Genomic DNA, 21,737 nt, shown 5'->3' with positions numbered 1-21,737 from the left:
AGTTGGGATGAGTAGATAGAAGTTGGTCCATATTATCAGACAGCGAGATGTAGATGGAGTCATCACTGTTTGGTGGACGGTACAACACACATATGAACAAGAGGTGGGAGCGAAGGGGAAGCCGTAGCCAGAGGTATTCCTGGGGGTGAGGTGGAGAGAGTGCAGTGCAGGGCGAGTGAGGAAGAGAGTTTTTGATAAAGATAGCAACCCCACCTCCAGGACGAGGCTCAGGTCTATCATACCGGAGGAGGGATTAGCCCGGGAGAGATACTAAGGAATCAGAGACATCATAAAGGAGGAAAGTTTCTGTTAAGCAGATCACGTCTGGTTTGACAGAAGCAACCTGTATGGAGAGATCAGTTAAGTTTGAACGAAGGCCCCGGATGTTTGAGGTCCATACCATTAATGAAGAGGAAGGGGGAGCATCAGATACAGAACAGGGGGGAGGAGGGGTAGGGTAAGATGTGGAAGAGGTGGAAGAGGTAGGGAGAGCTGTTGAAGGTGTGTCAGTGATTTCAGAATAGCTCGGAGAAAGGGAAGGATGGGGCGGACAAAAGGTTTGATGGTGATTGGGTGAGGCACAATGAGGTGTTATTTGAGGAGGGGGAAGAGCGAGGCAGAAGGTTGGGGGAGATGGAGGTGAGAGTTGGAAGGGGGAAGAAGCGGGGAGGACGCTTTGAGGAGGGGGAGTGAGAGGGGGGAAATTGAGAAGCAATGAGGGTGGGGAGATTTGAAGGGGAGGGGTGAGGGGGGAGTTTGGGAGGGAAGGGGCAAGGGGAGGGATTTGAAAGGGATGGGATATGGGGGAGATTTGGAGGGGAGGGGTGAGGAAGGAGTCTAGGAGGGGAGGGGCGAGGGGGCGTCTTGGCTGGGAGCGGTGAGGGGGTAGTTTAGGAGGGAGGGGGCAAGGGGGGAGATTTGAAAGGGATGGCTGATGGGGAAGATTTGGAGGGGAGGGGTTATGGGGAAGATTTGGAGAGGAGGGGTGAGATTGGATTTTAGAAAGTGTACGATTTATGGGAAACGAACATTTATTGCAAAATGAGTTTCTTGTGACCTTCGAGTTAAAAATACGTTTAAGGACGCTGGATGGAGGATGGAGTGCAGGAGAGTTTAGGGAATGTAGAAAAAAGGCACTATAGGAGATGGATATTTTTTTTGGGATGAATTGATTTGGTGAGCAAGTCGAAAGCAGCCTTTTAAAGAAGAAGAAGAAAAAGGTGTTATAAAATATGACGGAATACATAACTTGAGGGGAAAGTGTAAACATTGAAGGTTAATAACAGTGAAAACTATCTGGGGAAATGGGGGAGAAACACGTGGTCGAAGAATGAACGAACGAATAAGAATGAATAAACGAATGAGAACAGAGAAGGAAATGTTTCCCCCCCCCCCCCCCCCCCCCCCGAGTTGAGATTTACACAAGGAAGTAGGCTATGGGTGAAAAGACTGGGAATACAGAGAACGAAAGTTATTGGATCACAAACGACGGACCGCTGAGAGAAAAACAAAGCCTCAAGGTTGTACAGTGTAGACTGTACAAGGCCTCAAGACATGCCACAAATTAACACGATTTTCAATACAGGTATGAAAGATTTGCAACGAAAAATCTTCGTCGGGACGCAATATACATACAACACCATAAATAAATACAGTTTTAACGAAAATACAAATGGGAACAATCACTTAACTTCGATTTCAAATCGTTCGCGACGCGGCAAAGGCCTTGCTCGCGACACGGCAAACAGACGATCAATTTATGAAAGATAAACACCGAGAAACAACCAAAGTTGCACACAATAACTTCACACACCGAAAGATAAATACAGTTTCGACAAAATACAATTGTGAACAGACTTAACTTCGAAAAACGTGGAGACCGTGTGGAGCTTCGAAAATCCCTCCCACCGTCTCCGAGATCTTTCGCTCCCATTTCCACTTCACTAATGCACCCACCCAAAGACCATTCTACCACACGCACCACAGATGCCAATATCCACCACAATTTACCTCCACCCTCTTCCTACTCTTAAACTACCCTCCCCGGGTATTCGTGATAGGGGTCCATCCTCCCCATCCACTCCCTTCGCACCAACCACGCCACTCTACATATTCCACACTACTCACTCCACACCATCCATTCCATACTCAATTTACTCCATATTCATTTCATCCAACCATTCTCCACACACCTGTGCCTCACCTGCACACCTGTGCTCACACACACCTGGTGCTCCCTGCACCCTCCTTCCTCCAGGACCATTCGCTCAATACAATGCAAAATCACCTCACACTTTTCACAATACGCTGCCCAATACACTTTCAATTCTCCAAACCATTGCCTCAGGCACTCAGATTTTCCCACGCTCACACACACATCTTTCCCGAGCATTGCCTCTCAATTCCTCATTTCAATATGCTCACCAGCAAGACTCTCACACCAATTCCTCATTCAATAAACCACACCACAAACACACTGCATCATCTGAGCTGACTACCCCCCTTCTGAAACTCGTGCTTCCTAGTCGCGTCTTATAATCCACCTAATCTATTCTACATCCCCCACTACTTGTACAATGTCGCTACTTAACCCTACAGTTACCTATTGCCATTTCTCTAGGTCCCTAATCCATTTATCCTAACCCGCCCTCGGCGAGCTTACACTGCCAAAACCCATAACTATTGCTCATGTGCCCGGATGGATGTGAGGGATGGTGGATTTGCCATCTCTCCACCTCGGGCATCTCCCACTATCAATTTCACCCATCCAATTCTTGCCAATCAAAACTTGCCAATCTTTACTGCCAATCATCTTCGCCAATCAAATTTACCAATCCAATTTGCCAATCAATTTCACCAGCCCTACCATCGTCCATTAAACTTCGAGCCTCGGTGCGTCATTAAATTTTCAAAGCTCGGCTTCGCAAAGCCGAGCGATGAATGCGGGGGGGTTGTCTACCGTGGTTGGGTCCGTCCGGCATTCGGTTCAGGGGAGGAGGTTTGGTTGGGCCGAGGTTTAAAGCACCATCCATACGCAGGGCCTTTCGCTCCCAAGCGCGATGGGCCAACCTTGCCCGGGTGGAACGCCACCACCACAAGGGGGTGCCGTTCCGATCCCTCCTACCTACCTGCCCTCGAACCGGACCGGTCGCCTTGCCCGGCAAGGCCCGGACTCGACCGTGCGGGGCGAGGCCCGGCCCAGATCGTGCACGACGCTCCAAACAGAAGCGACGTTGCACCGATCCCCGCCGTCTCCCGCAATACCCACAGCCCGGCACGGACCGAGAGCTCGCGTCGGTTAAACGTCGGTCTAACCGCTATCCCGTTTAATGTCGATGCTCCCCGGACATGCTCACACCACCCGTTCCTTTTTACATTTACCAACCCTGGCGGCTCAGCGCCTCTCATGCATTCCACACACTCCGTCCATTCCACCCTGCACTCCCTGTTACACACCACACCTTTTGCGCACCTTCTTGCGCACACTCTCCCGGTACGTACTCCGTACCACTCATGGGGGTGCACTCTTGCATCCACCCACTCACGCGCTCCGATGTGCCCCCCCGCACATGCGCCACAACCAACTCAGGTGTGCGTTCTCGCACACTCTCAACCATTCCAAGCGTGCATTCTCACACCCGCTCCACCACCAACTCGCTCTCCGTGTCACACTCCGTACACTCTGTTTCACACATACCCTCCGACGTGCATTCGCTCTCGCATCCGGTATCATTCCCATACTCTGTCACACACTCACTCTCCGACGCACACTTTTTTCTTACACGCGCGCCATTCTTTCTCACAACATGCACCACTGACCTTCCACAAACGCCCGGGTGCCATGTCGACCCCAATCGCGCGATAAACCCTCTCGCGCCAAACACTTTTCCGAAAAACCTTTTCGCACCAGACACAGCCCGTCTCACCTTGGGGGTTCTTCGTCCTCCCTGCTCCAACACCTGCAAACCTTTATTGGGGTGAAGCACGGCATCAAGGTGTGAGCTTAGATTTTGTACATTTATCCATCTCCTCCGATTCCATTCCTATCTCTGCCGTCTCTTCAATCCCAATTTCAACGACAGACTTGGCATTTAATATGGAATTTTTTTTTCTTTCTTGACTTGGGTTTACCTTCTGAACTCAGTATATCAATCTGGTGCGTTTTTTTACCCTTCGGTGATGTCTTTGTTGAAAGAACCATGTCACTGATTGTTTTTCGCAGCAAGAAGTCAACAACAGGATTATATCATAGGTGGCGTGGCAAAATGTACGGACAGGTGCATTTGACGATTGGCTTCACAGTCGGGTAGACAAGGGTTGTTGCGTTCTGTATTAGTGGAAAACAACTGCTGCACGTCTCCAAAAGTTATTGCCGCTTCCTCTGGAGATGGTCCGTCAACTCGACAATGCTGTTTGTCATGGAGTGGTGGCTTTACGAAATTACAGCATGAAAGAGCGTGCTATTGCTCGGCAGTATGGCATCACTCAAGGTCAGGTGTCAAAGATCCTGAAACGAAATGCTCAGAGGGGTGTCCCTACTCCAATACCGAGGCCAGGACGTCCCCGCAGAACCACAAGGAGGGATGATCGCCAGCTGCACCGGTTAGTCCGCAATGGCCGTACCAAGTCAGCTAATCGGCTTAGGGCTGAGTGGCAGCAACTGACAAATGTGCCTGTATCCAGAAGGCGAGTCAACCAACGACTGGTTCAAGCAAGCTATCGTGCCAGGCGTCCCCTGAGAAAGCCACGCCTGACCAGACAACACAGCCAGCGCCGATTGCAGTGGGCCAGAGAGCACCGTCAATGGCAGCCAGGACACTGGAATCACGTGACCTTCAGTGACGAGTCTAGATTTCTGGTCTATCGTCAAGATGGCCACGTCCGAGTGCGCAGACAAGTGCATGAAGCCTACAGCAAAGATTGTATAGTGCCAAGAGTCCAAGCTGGAGGTGGTGGGGTGACCGTTTGGGCTGCTTTTCATGCAGGGGGCAAAACTGACCTGGTTGTTCTGAATGGAAACCTGAACCAGTTCAAGTACAGGGCCATTCTGGAAGAAACATTGCTTCCATTTGCTCGTGCAGCCTTTCGAGGAAACTTTGTCTTCCAAGATGACAATGCACGGCCTCATCGTGCTCGCTTGATCCAACACTTTCTTGCTGACCGTGGTGTAGAGCATATGGAGTGGCCTGCCATGTCCCCGGATATGAATCCGATAGAGAACTTGTGGGCAGAATTAACGCGTCAAATCGACCACTTCGACCAGCAGCCTGCCTCTGTGCGTGAATTGCAGCAGGCTATTGTCACTGCATGGCAAGTGATTCCTGTCCAAACCTTGGCAAATGTCGTGAACAGCATGCCTCAACCTGTATGTGCTCTCCTGAATGCTCGTGCGGGTTACACGAAGTACTGAACTGTAATTTTACTGTCGGTAATCCCAGTCGTAATTTAACTTTTGTTTTTGTTAAAAAATTTTTTGGCTAATGTGCAAAATAAAGAGATGCTTCTGGAAAACGCACAGAAGTTTAACACAGTACTGTCCATGAATTTAGTTCAATATCAGTTTACATCACTTTCAAGGATCAATTTATTTGTTTCGAAATGTCAAATGTGGTTTTTGTTTCTTTTAAAGGTCACATTAACAAAATCTGGAATAATTTCAACATAATTCCAATGAACTTTTGGTTCTAAGACATCTTGAAAAGTAAGTTCACCCCCACAAAAAAAAAATTCCATATTAAATGCCAAGTCTGTATAACCAATTTGTTAATTTCTTTCTCCTCGACGACCGCTGGCTTTATTAAAATTTTCTCTACCTCAGCGGTCGCCGGCTTCCCCATACCCCGGGTCGCGATTTCTACCCCGGTCCAGTTACCTGCGCTTTGCTCCACCTCGCTTTTCCCGCGCTTCTCAAGCCGCGTTACCTCGTCGCGTACCCCTGGGACATGCTCGCCCAACTCGCGGTCAATGTTCTCCCCCATTTTTTTTATTCGGTCACCCATTCTGTTTTCCCTTCCCTCTCTATCGGCCCTCATTTCGTCCGTTATTGCTCCAATTTGGCTTCCCAGTCTATTTCCCATTTGTTCATACGTCTTGACCATAAAGGCTTCCATTTCAGCCATAAATAATTGCATGTCTACCACCGTTGGTACAAAGGGCGCCGCTCTCGCCGCCACGTGCGAGGCGCTATCTTGTGCACCTCCAACCTCGTGCGAGGCGCCGCCATCTCGTGCGCCTGACACCCACTCTACCACATCCTCGTCGCTCTCGTCCTCTCTCTCTCTCCCAATTCCTCCCTGGGGTCCCGGGTTGCCTCTAATTCCTCTCCTAACACCCCTACCGGCATCCGATCGCCTTGACTATCCATGGCACGACTCTAATTTGGAATATTAAATAAAATTTCGGCCGCTCGTAATTTCGACCAATTTTTTTTTCGATGTTCTTAAAAATTTGGTTCGGGCCTCAAATCCCACTCCCCAACACCAATTGTTACGGCCAATAGCACAATTGGTGTCGAAAATTTGATCTAACCGAATTTAGTCCCAGGTTCCAGATCCCAACTCCTGACTACCAATTGTTATGGATCCGGGGGACGGCACTCCCGTTAGCAAGGGGGGGGGGGGGGGTGGGCTAATCCCCTTGTCTTGTTAAGCTGGCCGTCTGACCGGTCCTGGGGGTATGACGTCACTCCCGGTCAGCGCTGAATAGGGTAGTAGGCCAATTCTTCCTATGACCTAAGTACCAGCGCCTTCCGGTACGCGAGGAAATACTTCCGCCCGGGCCGCAGCATAATAAATGGGTTGCGCCGAGCGAAACGAGCTGCGACGCGGGCCGTTAACAAAGGACTAAACCCGATTATAAGTGGTTCTGCCGAAATCGCGCCATAGGTACTCAATTGGGAAATCACTAAAGCGATCGGACGAGAATGAAACCAAAAGAATAAGGCGGAACAGGTATTTATGAATTAACTATACAAAACCAAAGAAAGAGAAGGAATGAAAGCAATATACAGAAGAAGAAGAAGACACAGCGCAAATCCTTAAACAGTCTTACTTTTACCCAGGACAATACAAACAGCACAAACTCACGTACACAAATAGGAATTTCAGGCAGGAATGGCTGGCAGAATGAGAGGGGCAGACGGTCCACAGAGCTGGCGGGCAGGGAGGCCTGGGGATCGCGGCACGCCGTTGGTGTCTCGCGTGCACGCCCTCGCTCCAGAGTGATGTTCAGCGGCGAAAACCCGGTCGTCAGCACTGGTTCTTCCTCCTCGGTCAATAACGTTGATGTCTTCCTGACATTTGGCCTGGTTTGTTTATAGGGCAAATGGACCAGTTGTCTAGGGTGAGAGCTTAAAATTTCAAACTTTCAAAAATAAGGGACACACACACACACACACACACACACACACACACACACACACACACACACACACACACACACACACACACACACACACACACACACACACACACACACACACACACACACACACACACACACACACACACACACACACACGTAATATGAAATGGAGCAACAAAGACCTCTCAGAAGTAACGAGGCTTTAATGCAATCGACCTGGTGCATCTACAATTAAAACATCACAAGTACAGATACATGCAGAGTATACCACCCCCGAGCCAAATAATTAAATATCCTACAGCGCGGCATTGCCGGGGCGAATCCTGAGCCCGGCAATAACGCCATTGCAGCTCACAGAGACTGCATTGGGAGGGAGAGGTGTACAATAATTGATTGATTAATTGTATAATTAAAATCAATAAAAGATTATCACAAAATATTTTCTTAATCAATTGGCTAATAGCATAACTAAACCACTCATGCTTCATCCGAAGATGTATCTTTTAGAAATTTCATTAAATAAGTCATTAATAATAAATTAAATAATTAATTGATTAATCAATAAATAATTAATCGATTAAATGGTTAATCAAAACATCAAAAATATCCTTGATAGCCACATCACTTGGTCACTGTCATGTCCAAATATCAGCTTCCTAACTCAAAATGGCCTCAGCTTCCTAACTTCCTTATGAAAAATGGCCTCTAAAGGTGTTTTTTTTTTTTTTTTTTTTAACTCAAAAGATGCTTGAGTTATTAACTCAAATTAAATTAACGCACACACCTAATGCGCACGCGAATTTTTTCCCACCTGCAGAAGCTGTCATTCGACGGCAGACCGCTGATGAGTGAGGAAATGTAAGTGAGCGCCGTCGGATTTTCGTTTTTGACAAAATGACGGAAAAACTTGAACAACGCTACTGCATCAAATTTTGTGTAAAGCTTGGCGATTCCCAAGTGGAAACGATCCACAAGATTCAACACCGTTCATTCCATTATGAAGGAGGATTTGGGCTTCAGGAGAATCTCAGCGAAGTTCGTACCAAAGCTGCTTACGATTGAGCAGAAGCAACTCCGTTTGGAGATCGCACAGGACATGCTGCAGACTGTGAACAGCGATCCCAGCTTCCTCAACACAGTGATCACTGGCGATGAGTCCTGGGTTTATGGGTACGACCCAGAAACCAAGTTGCAGTCATCACAAAGGAAGCATCCAACATCCCCGAGGCCAAAAAACACAAATTTGATGCAGTCGCGTTGTTCAAGTTTTTCCGTCATTTTGTCAAAAACGAAAATCCGACGGCGTTCACTTACATGTCCTCACAGATCGGCGGTCTGCCGTCGAATGACAGCTTCTGCAGGTTGGAAAAAATTCACGCTTGCGCATTAGGATCGCCTACATACGTGCACCAATCAACGCCTCCCTAGCTTCTTTTTTTTTACGCACGAAAAATAAAGGTCGGATACTTTTTGAACACAGTAGTATATATTTAGATTAAATTTATGCTATTATCATTGGTTTTGTTGGTCGAAGCGGCCTTGGAAAAACGTCACAATAAAGCTAACTTAACATTGATATACACCTCAACACGCTACCCCATTGGCGGCAATGGTGAGGAAAACACCTTTAGGGGAAAAAACCCCCCTTGGGAAGGGGGGCAAATGAATGTTTTACAACTTTCATTGTGTGACCATTAGTCCTGTCAAGTTTGGTTGAGATTGGATACGTGACGGCGGAATGTATCGTGGTAAAAAATCATCAGACAGACAGACAGAAATTGCGTATTTTAGTATGATAATTAATATAAATGCATTTCCCCATTTGTATTTGACGTGCTTTGGATATACCTGGTCGTGCCACATCTTCTTATCCGCATTCCTCCCCTCATTCTTCAAATAAAATTGCATCGTTTTGGCAGATAAATTTGGTTTGGTGTTGAAGTGGCGCAGCATAATGGGCCGAATGGTCTCCTCCAGTTTACTCTGGGTTTATATTTGTCTCTGTATATTAAAACTCGCATTCATTAGATCCTGATTGGTAATAAAACTAAAAAAATGGGACACGGTGGGTGAACAAACTGCATACAAAAGCCCGTATTTATTGGATAATAATTGATTGGATTGTCCATGGAAAAAACTCACAAAAATTCCAAACAGAGCAAGGAAAACAAGCATTCTGAGTATTGCGCTGCAATACATGTCCCCTACCGGCAGTCTGTCGTCCGGAAAACTGTTGGGGAAATTACCAAAGTTCAAAGTGCCATAACTTTGTCAAAAATGATTGAAACGTCGTGAAGTTCGAACTTGATCTGTAACTTATCATGAGGAAACCATGTACCAAGTTTGAAATCATTAGCATGAAGAGTTTAGAAAAAAAGCCTGGAAAACTGTTCTTTGCGTGACGGACTGACAGACTGACAGACTAACAGACTAACAGATGGAGGGACGGAGTGCAAACCTATAGTCCCTGCCAGTGTACACCAGTAGGGGACTAATAACATGTATAACTTTTCTGTGATTAACATGAGCATTGTATCCTTGGCAGGTCATCAGTGAAATGGAGAGCTTCTTGAAATGGCTCCAATCACAAGGCCTGAGAGCAGAAACAGCCCAAGCCGTGATCGATAAGCTTGGAATTGAGGATCAGAAGGTTATTCGAGCTTGTACTGAGTCGGATTCATTGCGGGAGGAGCTCCTCGCTCTCTCCAAAGAGACATTTCAATTTGCAATGTATGCTGACTTCTGTAAATTTATGAATTCTTTTTTAAAGCCGCAAGATATCCAGATTGCAGGGTCTTCTCTATTGGGAAGTATTTTCGTCAACTTGGATAATGTTATTCGGGAACTTTCCAGTTTCTGCCAAAACTTTATTAGATTCCAAAATGTAAAGTTGGAAAATTTTCCTCGTGTTTCTGGAATCGGGTTCAGTGATGTCTGCAGCCTCCGCTCTCAGGATGATGGATTAAGACCCACGTCTGGTATGTGACTTTTTTTACATGTCAACAAATATCTTGATCTTCTACCATTACTTTTTTTTTAATTCTTTCAACTTTTATAATCTCTTTTGATGCAGTTTTGTATTGTCTAATATGAATGGATTTTTGATGTATGGTACAAAGTCAATTTTTAGCTCACCTGGAACATGTTTCCGGGGAGCTTATGAGATGGCGCATCTTCATTCCATCCATAAACACTTGCAACTTCTCCAAAACTGCTGATGAGATTGTGACCAAACTTGGTTAAAATTATATTTTGAGTGATGGAACTTAAGTTTGTTCACGGCATTAAAAAAATCGAGGTCTCGAAGGTCTACCGGGGGTTAAAGTAGGTCCAGGTTTGACCCAACCCAGCCCCCCAAAGTGGAACTACCAGGGGGTCAAAGGTCAGGGGAAGTGGGGGATCAAATTGGCTTCAGGTTTGATCCCCCAAAATAAATATCTTCTGAAATTGCTTGCCTTATGAGAGAACAAGGTGATGGACTAAAAAATGTTGTTGTGGATGTTCAAAAATATACTTAAAAAATCAACTATTAGACTTAAAAATAATTATAAAGTTGATTTCATTTTTGATAATTAATTTTGAGAGTTATTGGGTTTCTCCTCAAAAAGATTGCAATTAACGGGACGTTTTACAGTGATAATGTTATTCAAATATCGTCAGGTATAAATTCTGTGTTGATTCACTGTGATTTGATTGATGGTGCAACAAATAAATACGATGGTTATTGTGAGGAAATATGAGTTGGGAAAATATAAAATAATTACGAAAGATGGGGATGGGATGTTCCTTTCACCGTACTATAAGGGTGGAGGTATGTTTCTTTGTCGAGGATACTATAAACCTAAGAGACAGCGTGGTGCAGGACATCAATTTAGAAATAAAGGAGATGGGATAATTGATACTCTAATGTGTATTGGTTCAACTATTCTTAAACATAAAGACCGAATTGGTTCAACCGCTTCTGCCGTGGGAAATGTAGCAGGTGCTATAAAGAGCATAAAAGACGCTCAAAAGTCGAAGACCAAGCGTCATAAAAGACGCTTGGTCTTCGACCTCTGCACGGCAGCAAAGTTATAGTATTTTTTCCATTCGTGTCTTCGTCAATGTCTACTCGTTTTTTATTGTGCATGTGTTGCAGTGTGTTTTCTAGTTGGTGTTGATGTGCAATTCTTGCAAACTTTTGTATAATTTAATCGTTTTCTGTCCCACCGCGTGCGCGGCCTGGTTTTTCTCGGCTTCCCTACGCCCCCCCCCCCATAGGTGTTCTGTGAATTTAAGTTCTTTCCTTCGCTGTATTGCTTATTTCTTAGATTTTCTCTTCTCCCCCTAACTTCCCCCGAACCTGAACCCTAACTTCCCCCTGAAATCGACCACTTGGACCAGCAGCCAACCTCTGTGCGTGAATTGCAGCAGGCTATTGTCACTGCATGGCAAGCGATTCCTGTCCAAACCTTGGCAAATCTCGTGAACAGCATGCCTCAAACGTGTACGTGCTCTCCTGAATGCTCGTGGGGGTTACACGAAGTACTGAACTGTAATTTTTCTGTCCGTAATCCCAGTCGTAATTTAACGTTTGTTTTTGTTTAAAAAAAATTCGGCTAATGTGCAAAATAAAGAGATACTTCTGGAAAACGTACAGAAGTTTAACACAGTACTGTCCAAGAATTGAGTTCGATATCAGTACACATCACTTTCAAGGATCAATTTATTTGTTTCGAAATGTCAAATGTGGTTTTTGTTTCTTTTAAAGGTCACATTAACAAAATCTAGAATAATTTCAACATAATTCCAATGAACTTTTGGTTCTAAGACATCTTGAAAAGTAAGTTCACCCCCACAAAAAAAATATTCCATATAAAATGCCAAGTCTGTATATATATATATATTGTTACAGACACGACTTTGATGTTAAAGTGGGCCGAGCGGAATGGCCGTCGTGTCCGCACAAATTACCCGACTATACTCGACGTTGACGAAGTCGCGTTACGCTGGCTCAATAAGAAAAAGAAGACACCCGGCTGGGTTATAAAATGACGACACCAGGGATACGGTTCTCAAGACCTCCGGAGGAGATTATATTCGTTACGGAAGGTCAGATTACAGGGACGAGAGGTACAACATAGAAAGACAAGCACTTAGACACAATCTTATATTATTCCCAACAGACGACAGATAAACGGGACAAAGCTGACTCACACGGGGATTGATGGCTAGGAAAGGCAAGGTAGCGATGGCTCCAGGTGCACCTGGGCTCGGGGCAGGATCAACACGGTTCGGTCCAGAGATGCGGGGAGGTCTCGTCGCAGCGCTCAGAGGTGACGTTCTTTCTCAGGCGGGTCTTTCTCAGGCCTCTCCAAACTCAGGCGCATCTGTTTCAGCGCTCGCAGGTCCTTCTTTCTCCAGCTGGGGGCGCATCTGACGTCACGTCCGCTACGTGGCCGCGTATATCCGGCGGGGAGTGACACGCCCTCGGCTCGCTAGCGCCGCCCCAGATGGAATCGGTCCGCCCTTCTGATGGGGTGCGGGGGGTTACCAGGCTCCGCCCTTGAGGAGGAGCTGACAGCCAGCCCCTCCGTGGTAACCCCGTGGAGCGCGTGGTCAATGGCGCTAATCGAGCCGGTGTGAGGACGCATCCTCCCCCGCGCCGCCGCCATCTCCTCTGTTGTTGTTGTAATTGTTGGGGAAGAAGATGGAAGGAGGTATGGGAAAGGTCCTAAACTCACTACTGATGCCATATAATCACATTCTGGTGCAACGAAGAGTCATAATTAATGGAGACGAGGCCTTAACTGACATAGACTAAGAATAACTAGGAAGATGTCCGAAAGTTGTCTACGTGTGGTGCGGTGGACCTGGGCACGACATTTAATGGGGGAATAAGGGGAAGGTCGGCTCTACTGATTGTTGTTTACAGACAATGGGACTAGGGAATGGGGGATTGGGGAAAGTTGGGGAGTATTGGAGAAATAGGGGAATATTTACAAGCGGATATGGAGGCCAAATTCCATATTCGCAACATTGCACCCTTCTCTACCCTCGGGGCGTCCCGACCCGATAAATTTTTACCTACTTTAGTGTGGCACGCAATGTAGTTCCCTCTACTATTAACTCTACCCTGAGTGCGACAGTTTTACAGATATTCACAAATGAGTAAATATGTCCCCCTGCGACGTTGCACCCTTCTCCTCACAGAAACACACCCACAGGATAACCGAATCCGGAAAGAATTCGCAAACTAAACATACAGCCGGTAGGGAGCATTATTTACACGACTACGCTGCTATTTACACTACGATCCAGGACCTGTTTTTGGAGGAACACATGCAGATGTTATGCATAGAGAGAGCGCGCTTGCCAGCATCGATACACCAACCCACGAGTGCTCTGTGGCCGACGGCCTTTAATAACGTGCAGAGCACCCTTCCCGAGCATCAAAAGCACCACCCCACCACCAATCGGTGCAGTCACCATTGTTCATTGGAATAAAAATAAATTCGACAACCCCTAACCCTGCAGGTGTCTCTTGCTCTTCTTGTGGTGCACTTGGTGTTAACTAAAAGTGGTTCACCTGTATGGCATAGGTGCCACGTTGACCCATAGGTCCATCCCCGGGTGGTGCTTGGCCGCAAACGAACTGCGGTCCATTGTGGGTGGCCACAAACATTGCGGTCCATATGGTGTATCGATCCCGGCAGCAAACAGCGAAAGTGCAGGCCCACAACTGCGCAGCCAGCACCTCTCTCTCCTCTCTCTCTACCCCAAAGCCAGATCCTCGGAGGTGGGAGACAAAAGAAGCAGACAAGTGAGTAAGGTGGTAAGGGCGCAAAAGTGCACGCAATGTAAGGTGATGCACACTGGGGGCACATGGGAACCAGGTGAGACAGGTACGTTCCTATCGTACGCCCCCCCCCCCACCAGGTAACCTACATGGCCCCTCCCTTACCCCTTACTGTATCCACAAAACACAACACTACCCATAAACATCTACTTTACAAATCAACAAACATCCCTACTGTCTTCCCCGTTCCTCCCATAAACCAAATTCGTCTTCTCTCCCTCCTAACCAATCAAATTTGCCATTTTCAACTCTCATCAAAATTTGCCATCTCCAACTGCACATCAAAATTTGCCATTACCAATTCATCATCAGTCCCTCCTAGGGAGGGAGAGATGGAATCACCCCAATGTCTCATCCACGTCGTGATGCGTCTCACAAATCCACACAGCAATCTCATTTCCTGCAACAAACAAAGAAAACACAGGTGTGGAGTCATCATCATCACCACAGGTAAGTGGCTGCGTATGGTGCGACAGGTTCATCAATCCTAACTATTTCCTAAATGACTTTAACAACTTTACACTACCCGGGGTCTTTCTCCGGCCAAACCATTGGCCCTCTTACACTATGGGTTCTAAAAACCAATTCCCATTGGCCAAACTGTGGTGCTTCTCAATTTGGGGTCTCACTCCCCCGATTCATCTCCCGGTGCCCTCGCACAATTTCTGGGCCGCGACGTGTAGCTCTCCCAACAGGTCTACCCACCTGCACACCTCCACCACTGTAGTTGCCACCCGAGCTTACCTAGCTCCTCACCCTAACCTAACTACCTGGGGACAGCCCCTCTCCTGGCTCTGTCACCACATGGTGCCCTCTGGCACTGGGCTACCCGGGTCCGTCCTCCGGATCCTCGGGCCCCATCCACAACAACTACTACCGGCTCCCAGAGCCCACCTGCGGCCTCACCTGGCCGACATCCTCACAGTGGTGGAGTGCCCAACCAACTACACACACTAACAGGCTACACGCCCAGCCATTTCCACAACACTAATGCACCCATCCACAACACCATTCTGCAACCGCACCACAAATGCCAATATCCAACCACAATTTACCTGTACCCTCTACCTAACACTTACACTACCCGCCCCGGGTACTCGTGAAAGGGGTCCACTCTTCCCCCATCCACACCTTCGCACCATGCACACCACTCCGTACCACTCACTCCAACTCTCTCCACACACCTGTACCTGCACACCTGTGCTCTCACACCTGGTGCCACCTGCACCCTTCTCTCCCCAAGCGCATTCGCGCTGATCCACAACACTCACTACTCATACACTGCTCCACACACCTGTCCAGTTGCACACCTGTGCAATCACACCTGTCCAGTTGCACACCTGTGCAATCACACCTGTTCAATTCTCACCTGTTCAATCCTCACACACACGGCATCATCTCAGCTAACTACTCCCCTCTGAAACTTGCGCTTCCCAGTCCCTTTAAACTATTGCGCTCCCTCGTCATTATCATCCATACTAATCTACCTGCGTCCCCACTACAGGTATCAGTCACTAACTAAACTTAACGTCACCTAATGTCATCTTCTCTAGATCCCTACACACAATATCCTAACCCACCCGGGCTAGTTTTCACTGCCATACACCCCATAAGCTATTGCTCCTTTGCCCCCCGGGAAGGGATGGTGGATTTGCCATCCCACCACATCGGGGGTCTCTCACTACCAATTTTGCACATCAAATTTCAACAAATTAAAAATTTGCCAATCACTGCCCATCATCTGCCAATCACTACTGCCAATCCCTTGCCAATCATCAAATTTTGTTTTTCTCTAATTTTGGGTCCAAAACACTAACCTCATCACCCAGTCGACTCACTAATACCTCTCGGTGCGCCAATCCCTGTCCAAAGCCCGGCTTCGTAAAGCCAAGCAATGGATGCTGGTTGTTTTGTGCCAGCGGCTGGATGCGTCCGGCACTCGGTGCAGGGACGGGGGCTTACCCGGGCCGAGATCCCACGCATCACCTCGGCGTGGAGCCATCCAATGTCCCGATCTCGACCTGCCGGCACGTCTCACCAAAAAGTGGTCGCCATGACGACCCTTTCTATCGGGCTGCCAGCTCCGCCTAGTGGAGCACGGACGCGGCCGTTCAAAGCGAGGCCCAGCACGCACCGAGGGCCCGCTTCGGCTAAAAGTCGCTCTAACCTCTAACCCGTTTAACGTCGATGCTTCACCTGGACGCTTACACCCCGCAGCCCGTTCCTTGCTCACACCTCCAGCCGTGCCCATGCTCCTCGTACCTTTCCTTACACACCCAGGTACACCCATTCCACTCACAGCCTTGGTCACACACCTGACCACCGAACACTTTGGCACACATTCGTTGCTCGCACACCTCACCAATACACCGCTTCGCGCCCCCTCCTCGGTCACCTCCTCTGTGACAATCACAGGTGTGCCCTCATTCGCACACCCAACCACGTGCCTCACCACCAACTCCAGCGTGCATTCCCACTCACGCTCTACCATTCCAGGTGTGCTTCCTTCCATCCCAGGTGTACATCCTCGCTCACCTGTCACAACTAACTCATGCTCCATGTCACTCTCACTACTTTCACCTCCATTCCTGACAACGCCCTCACCCTTACTCTCGACAGCGCACTCTTTCCCCATGCACCTGTCCGTTACACACCTTTCTCGCGCACACTCTCCCGTTACACCCTCTGTAACACTCACCACAGGTGGACACTCTTCCTTACTTCTGACAGCGCACTCTTTCCTCATGCACCTGTCCGTCACACACCTTTCTCGCGCACACTCTTGCGTTACACCCTCTGTAACACTCCCCACAGGTGTGCATTCTTCCTTGCCTTTGACAGCGCACTCTTTCCTCATGCACCTGTCCGTCACACACCTTTCTCGCGCACACTCTCCCGTCACACCCTCTGCAACACTTACCACACCGCGCTTCCATGTGCCCCCTCGCACACGCGCTACGACCGACTCACTCTCGCCAGCACCCTCACTACTCCTTGGCACGCACTTTTTCCTCACACACCCCAGAGTCGGACTTTCTCGCACACCTCCTCTTTCGCACACCAGACCTGTCGCACACTTCACCAACGGCCTCTCACGAACACCCGGGTCTATCTCGACCCCCAAGCTTCTTAAATCCCCTGGCGCATCATACGCACGACCATATTGGTCACCACTTACACCGGGTCCTCTTCCTCTTCGCTTCTCCTCCATCACCTGCGAATCCCTCATCCGGTTAATGAGCACATCATCACGATCCAAACACAGACTTTGGACCAATTCTTTTATCTCCTCTTTTATCTCTTTCTTATCCCCTCTCCGTCGCTTCTTAATTTCGCTCATCCCTTCTTCCACTTCTTCTAATTTGTGCTTCACCTCTTTTATTCCCCGGTACGTCTCCTCAAGCTCATCCTCTAAGGCTACCTTGACCGTTTCCATGTGCGTCCTCACCTGCCGGTCCTTCGTCTCCATAACCTCTATCACCTCGTCCAGCCTCGTTGTCAGTCCCTCACGTACCATCTGACATTCCCGCTTCGTCGCTATCAAGTCGTCTTTTAGTTCTTTCTGTGTCACTTTTAACCCTCCTAATACCGCAGTGTTCCTTTGAACCTGCTCCGTTAGTCCTTTTTGTCCCTCCGTCAGCTGTTCCACCTCCTGCGTCAGGACCTCTATGCCCCCTTGTAACTTTACAGTCCCCTTTCTCACCTCTTTCTCCATGTGCTCCTTACAGTGCCTCACCTCCTCGCGCACTCCTCCGACCTCCTCACTCACTCCTCCTCTGATCTCCTCTCCCATCACTTGCATCTCCTGCCCAGATGCCACCCTCATCTGCTCCATTTCCTCCCTGTGAGCATCCAGTTTGGTTTCTACCCCCATTCTGACCCCCTCTATCTGCTGCTCCATTTGTTTAACTTCCCTTTCCGCTTGGTCCCTCATGTCCCTCAATTTGCCTTCCATACTGTTTTCTAACCCCTCTAACCCATTTTTCACTCCCTCTATCTGATTCTCCTGGGCAGCCATTCTATTTTCTACCCCCGTTAACCCATGTTTCACCTCTTTTATCCCGTTGTCTAACCCCTCACCGGTACCCCTCGCTTCGTCCCTCATTACCCCCATTTGGCCCTCCATCCTATCCATTTTTGCATTCAGTTGGGTCAAGAATAATCTGAGGTCAAACCCGGTTTGCCCAGCGTCCCCAGCCGCCACCGCAGGCTCGCCCCCCGCGGCGCCGCTATTTTGGGACCCTTCAACCACGTGAGCGAGCGCGCCATTTTGCGCGCCCGCTACTTCGTGCGTGACGGCGCTATTTTGCGAACCTGCCGCCCTCACTGCTTCGCTCTCCTCTTGTCCCTCAATTTGGTCCTGGATCGACCCTACCTCACTCTCCTTTACCGGACCCCAGCTGTCTTGATCCGCCATAGCGCGACTTGCAAAATTCGAGTTTCGTAAAACAAATCCAAATTTTTTTTTTTTTCGTTATAATTTCGGCGAGCGCAGTAACCGCGGGACCGCGCTCCGGCTCGATTTTGTCGAGCGCAGTACGCGCTCCGAACCGATTTTCCCTCCCAAAATTTGGGCCTAACTAATTTAGTCCCGGGTCCGAATCTCACTCCTCGACACCAATTGTTACCCTAATAGTACAATTGGTGTTCCAAAATTTGGGCTAAATAAATTTAGTCCCAGGTTCGAATCCAACTCCTGACAACCAATTGTTACAGACACGACTTTGATGTTAAAGTGGGCCGAGCGGAATGGCCGTCGTGTCCGCACAAATTACCCGACTATACTCGACGTTGACGAAGTCGCGTTACGCTGGCTCAATAAGAAAAAGAAGACACCCAGCTGGGTTATAAAATGACGACACCAGGGATACGGTTCTCAAGACCTCCGGAGGAGATTATATTCGTTACGGAAGGTCAGATTACAGGGACGAGAGGTACAACATAGAAAGACAAGCACTTAGACACAATCTTATATTATTCCCAACAGACGACAGATAAACGGGACAAAGCTGACTCACACGGGGATTGATGGCTAGGAAAGGCAAGGTAGCGATGGCTCCAGGTGCACCTGGGCTCGGGGCAGGATCAACACGGTTCGGTCCAGAGATGCGGGGAGGTCTCGTCGCAGCGCTCAGAGGTGACGTTCTTTCTCAGGCGGGTCTTTCTCAGGCCTCTCCAAACTCAGGCGCATCTGTTTCAGCGCTCGCAGGTCCTTCTTTCTCCAGCTGGGGGCGCATCTGACGTCACGTCCGCTACGTGGCCGCGTATATCCGGCGGGGAGTGACACGCCCTCGGCTCGCTAGCGCCGCCCCAGATGGAATCGGTCCGCCCTTCTGATGGGGTGCGGGGGGTTACCAGGCTCCGCCCTTGAGGAGGAGCTGACAGCCAGCCCCTCCGTGGTAACCCCGTGGAGCGCGTGGTCAATGGCGCTAATCGAGCCGGTGTGAGGACGCATCCTCCCCCGCGCCGCCGCCATCTCCTCTGTTGTTGTTGTAATTGTTGGGGAAGAAGATGGAAGGAGGTATGGGAAAGGTCCTAAACTCACTACTGATGCCATATAATCACATTCTGGTGCAACGAAGAGTCATAATTAATGGAGACGAGGCCTTAACTGACATAGACTAAGAATAACTAGGAAGATGTCCGAAAGTTGTCTACGTGTGGTGCGGTGGACCTGGGCACGACATTTAATGGGGGAATAAGGGGAAGGTCGGCTCTACTGATTGTTGTTTACAGACAATGGGACTAGGGAATGGGGGATTGGGGAAAGTTGGGGAGTATTGGAGAAATAGGGGAATATTTACAAGCGGATATGGAGGCCAAATTCCATATTCGCAACAATATATATATATATATATATATATATATATATATATATATATATATATATTTCTTCATGGATATATATATATATATATATCTCGATATATAAAAATATGGATATATATATATATATAAATATATATATCTATATATATATACACATATACATATACATATACACACACTCAACCCTCGGCTATCGTGAACTCGGCTATCGCGTTTCTTTGCTATCGTGGCTACCTAAAAAACTGCACAACATACGACTATCGCGCCCCAAATACACGCTATAGCGCACCGGAAATGGTGGAAAAGGTGCGACGTCATCACCGAGCGTGGGGAAAGAGAAATCAAGGGAAATCAAGAAGAGGAAGAACTTAACCTATGCTCAGAAATTCGAAATTGTGCAGTTGATAGACAATGGTGAAACAAAGCAAAGTGTTAGAAAGAAATTTGGGATAACTGAGCCAACAGTGCGAGGTATTTACCAAAACCGTGATTATCGTAGAAACGTAGATAAGATTTAACAATCGACAGTGAAGCAAGGTGCTCCTTTATTAATACGGCACTGGCAGGTTACGAGGAGCAGTATCATGCCCACGTCAACTCCCTCCGCCAACGCCAGATCACCGAATTCTTACGGCCAGATTCGGCATCAGAACAAGTCTAACCGGGGAACATTAGGGTAACCGCAGGGGTGGGGGGGGGGGGGGGGCACAAACTGCCGTTCGAGATCTCAATCTATGATGTAAATGCTTGATAATAAGAGTTTGCCGTCAACAACCAACACACCAACCCAGTTCCAATTTAAAAACATGCTGCAAAGTCTCTCTCTCTCTCTCTCTCACGCACGCACGCACACACACACACACACACACACATACACACTGCACAAAATATAGCCGACGTGCAAGTTTGGCGCCAAAGGCTTGGCCTGCGGGTGCGGGTGGGTGCGGGTGGGTGGGGGGGCGCAATAACTCATTTGGGTGGGCATGGCCCGCGAATGCCCCCCCATGACGCCGACCATGCTTATGGCATCGCAACGAGGCACAGCCCTCTGTCTTTGACGAGCCCTCTGACGTTGAGCGCTTCTCTGGTGCTTCAGCTGACGCAATCCTGGACGAGTTAGAGGCACGTAGGGGTGGTCAATAAGACTCCACCCAAGCCTCGGAACCTACCCAACCACCTAAGCCCCTCATCGTTCCCAAAAAGGTAAATAAAATGGTAAAAAAGTACTTTTTTTACCATTTTATTTTTATTTACATATTGTGATATTTGTTTTAATGTTTATTTATATGTTAATGTTTCTTTATATGGTAGAAACACTTGGTAAAAAGTGGCAAAAATAGGTTAAATATGTGGTCAACTTGGGGGTCGTGGCACCAATTAGAATTATTACCATACGTTCTTCAGTTCGGCTATCGCGATTTCGGCTAACGCCCACCGATAGCGGCACCAATTAGGCGCGATAGTCGAGGGTTGGGTGTGTATATATATATATATATATTGTTACAGATCGCGGTTAGATGTTATAGACCGAGCGGTGGTGTAAGACCGCGACCTAACAAAACTCACCCGATTCACCCAGACTTTGGCCGTATCGCACCCCAGCTGCTCAATGAGGGAAAAGACGAAAACGACGCAATGCAAAGAGGAAAAAGGAATAAAACGAGAAGACGTACAGACGAGTAATGGGGTTTATTATTTACACAAGCAA

General features: G+C 48.1%; 1 protein-coding gene across 2 annotated transcripts in view; it reads left to right on the top strand.

The window, feature by feature from the left end:
• The window catches only part of LOC137428881 (uncharacterized), a 50,196-nt gene that overhangs the window by 8,081 nt on the left and 20,378 nt on the right, over nt 1-21,737 (top strand). For both annotated transcript variants that reach the window (XM_068118730.2, XM_078780763.1), the window contains exon 2: nt 9,908-10,340. In XM_068118730.2, the coding sequence (XP_067974831.1) occupies nt 9,920-10,340 (421 nt within the window). In that variant the 5' untranslated portion in view covers nt 9,908-9,919. The remainder of the gene's footprint in view (nt 1-9,907; nt 10,341-21,737) is intronic.

Source organism: Myxine glutinosa, chromosome 6 (genome assembly GCF_964187855.1).
Source record: "Myxine glutinosa chromosome 6, kmMyxGlut1.1, whole genome shotgun sequence".
Classification (NCBI taxonomy): domain Eukaryota; kingdom Metazoa; phylum Chordata; class Myxini; order Myxiniformes; family Myxinidae; genus Myxine; species Myxine glutinosa.
Note: the sequence above shows the minus strand (reverse complement) of the source record. Positions and strands in the feature narration are given on the sequence as shown.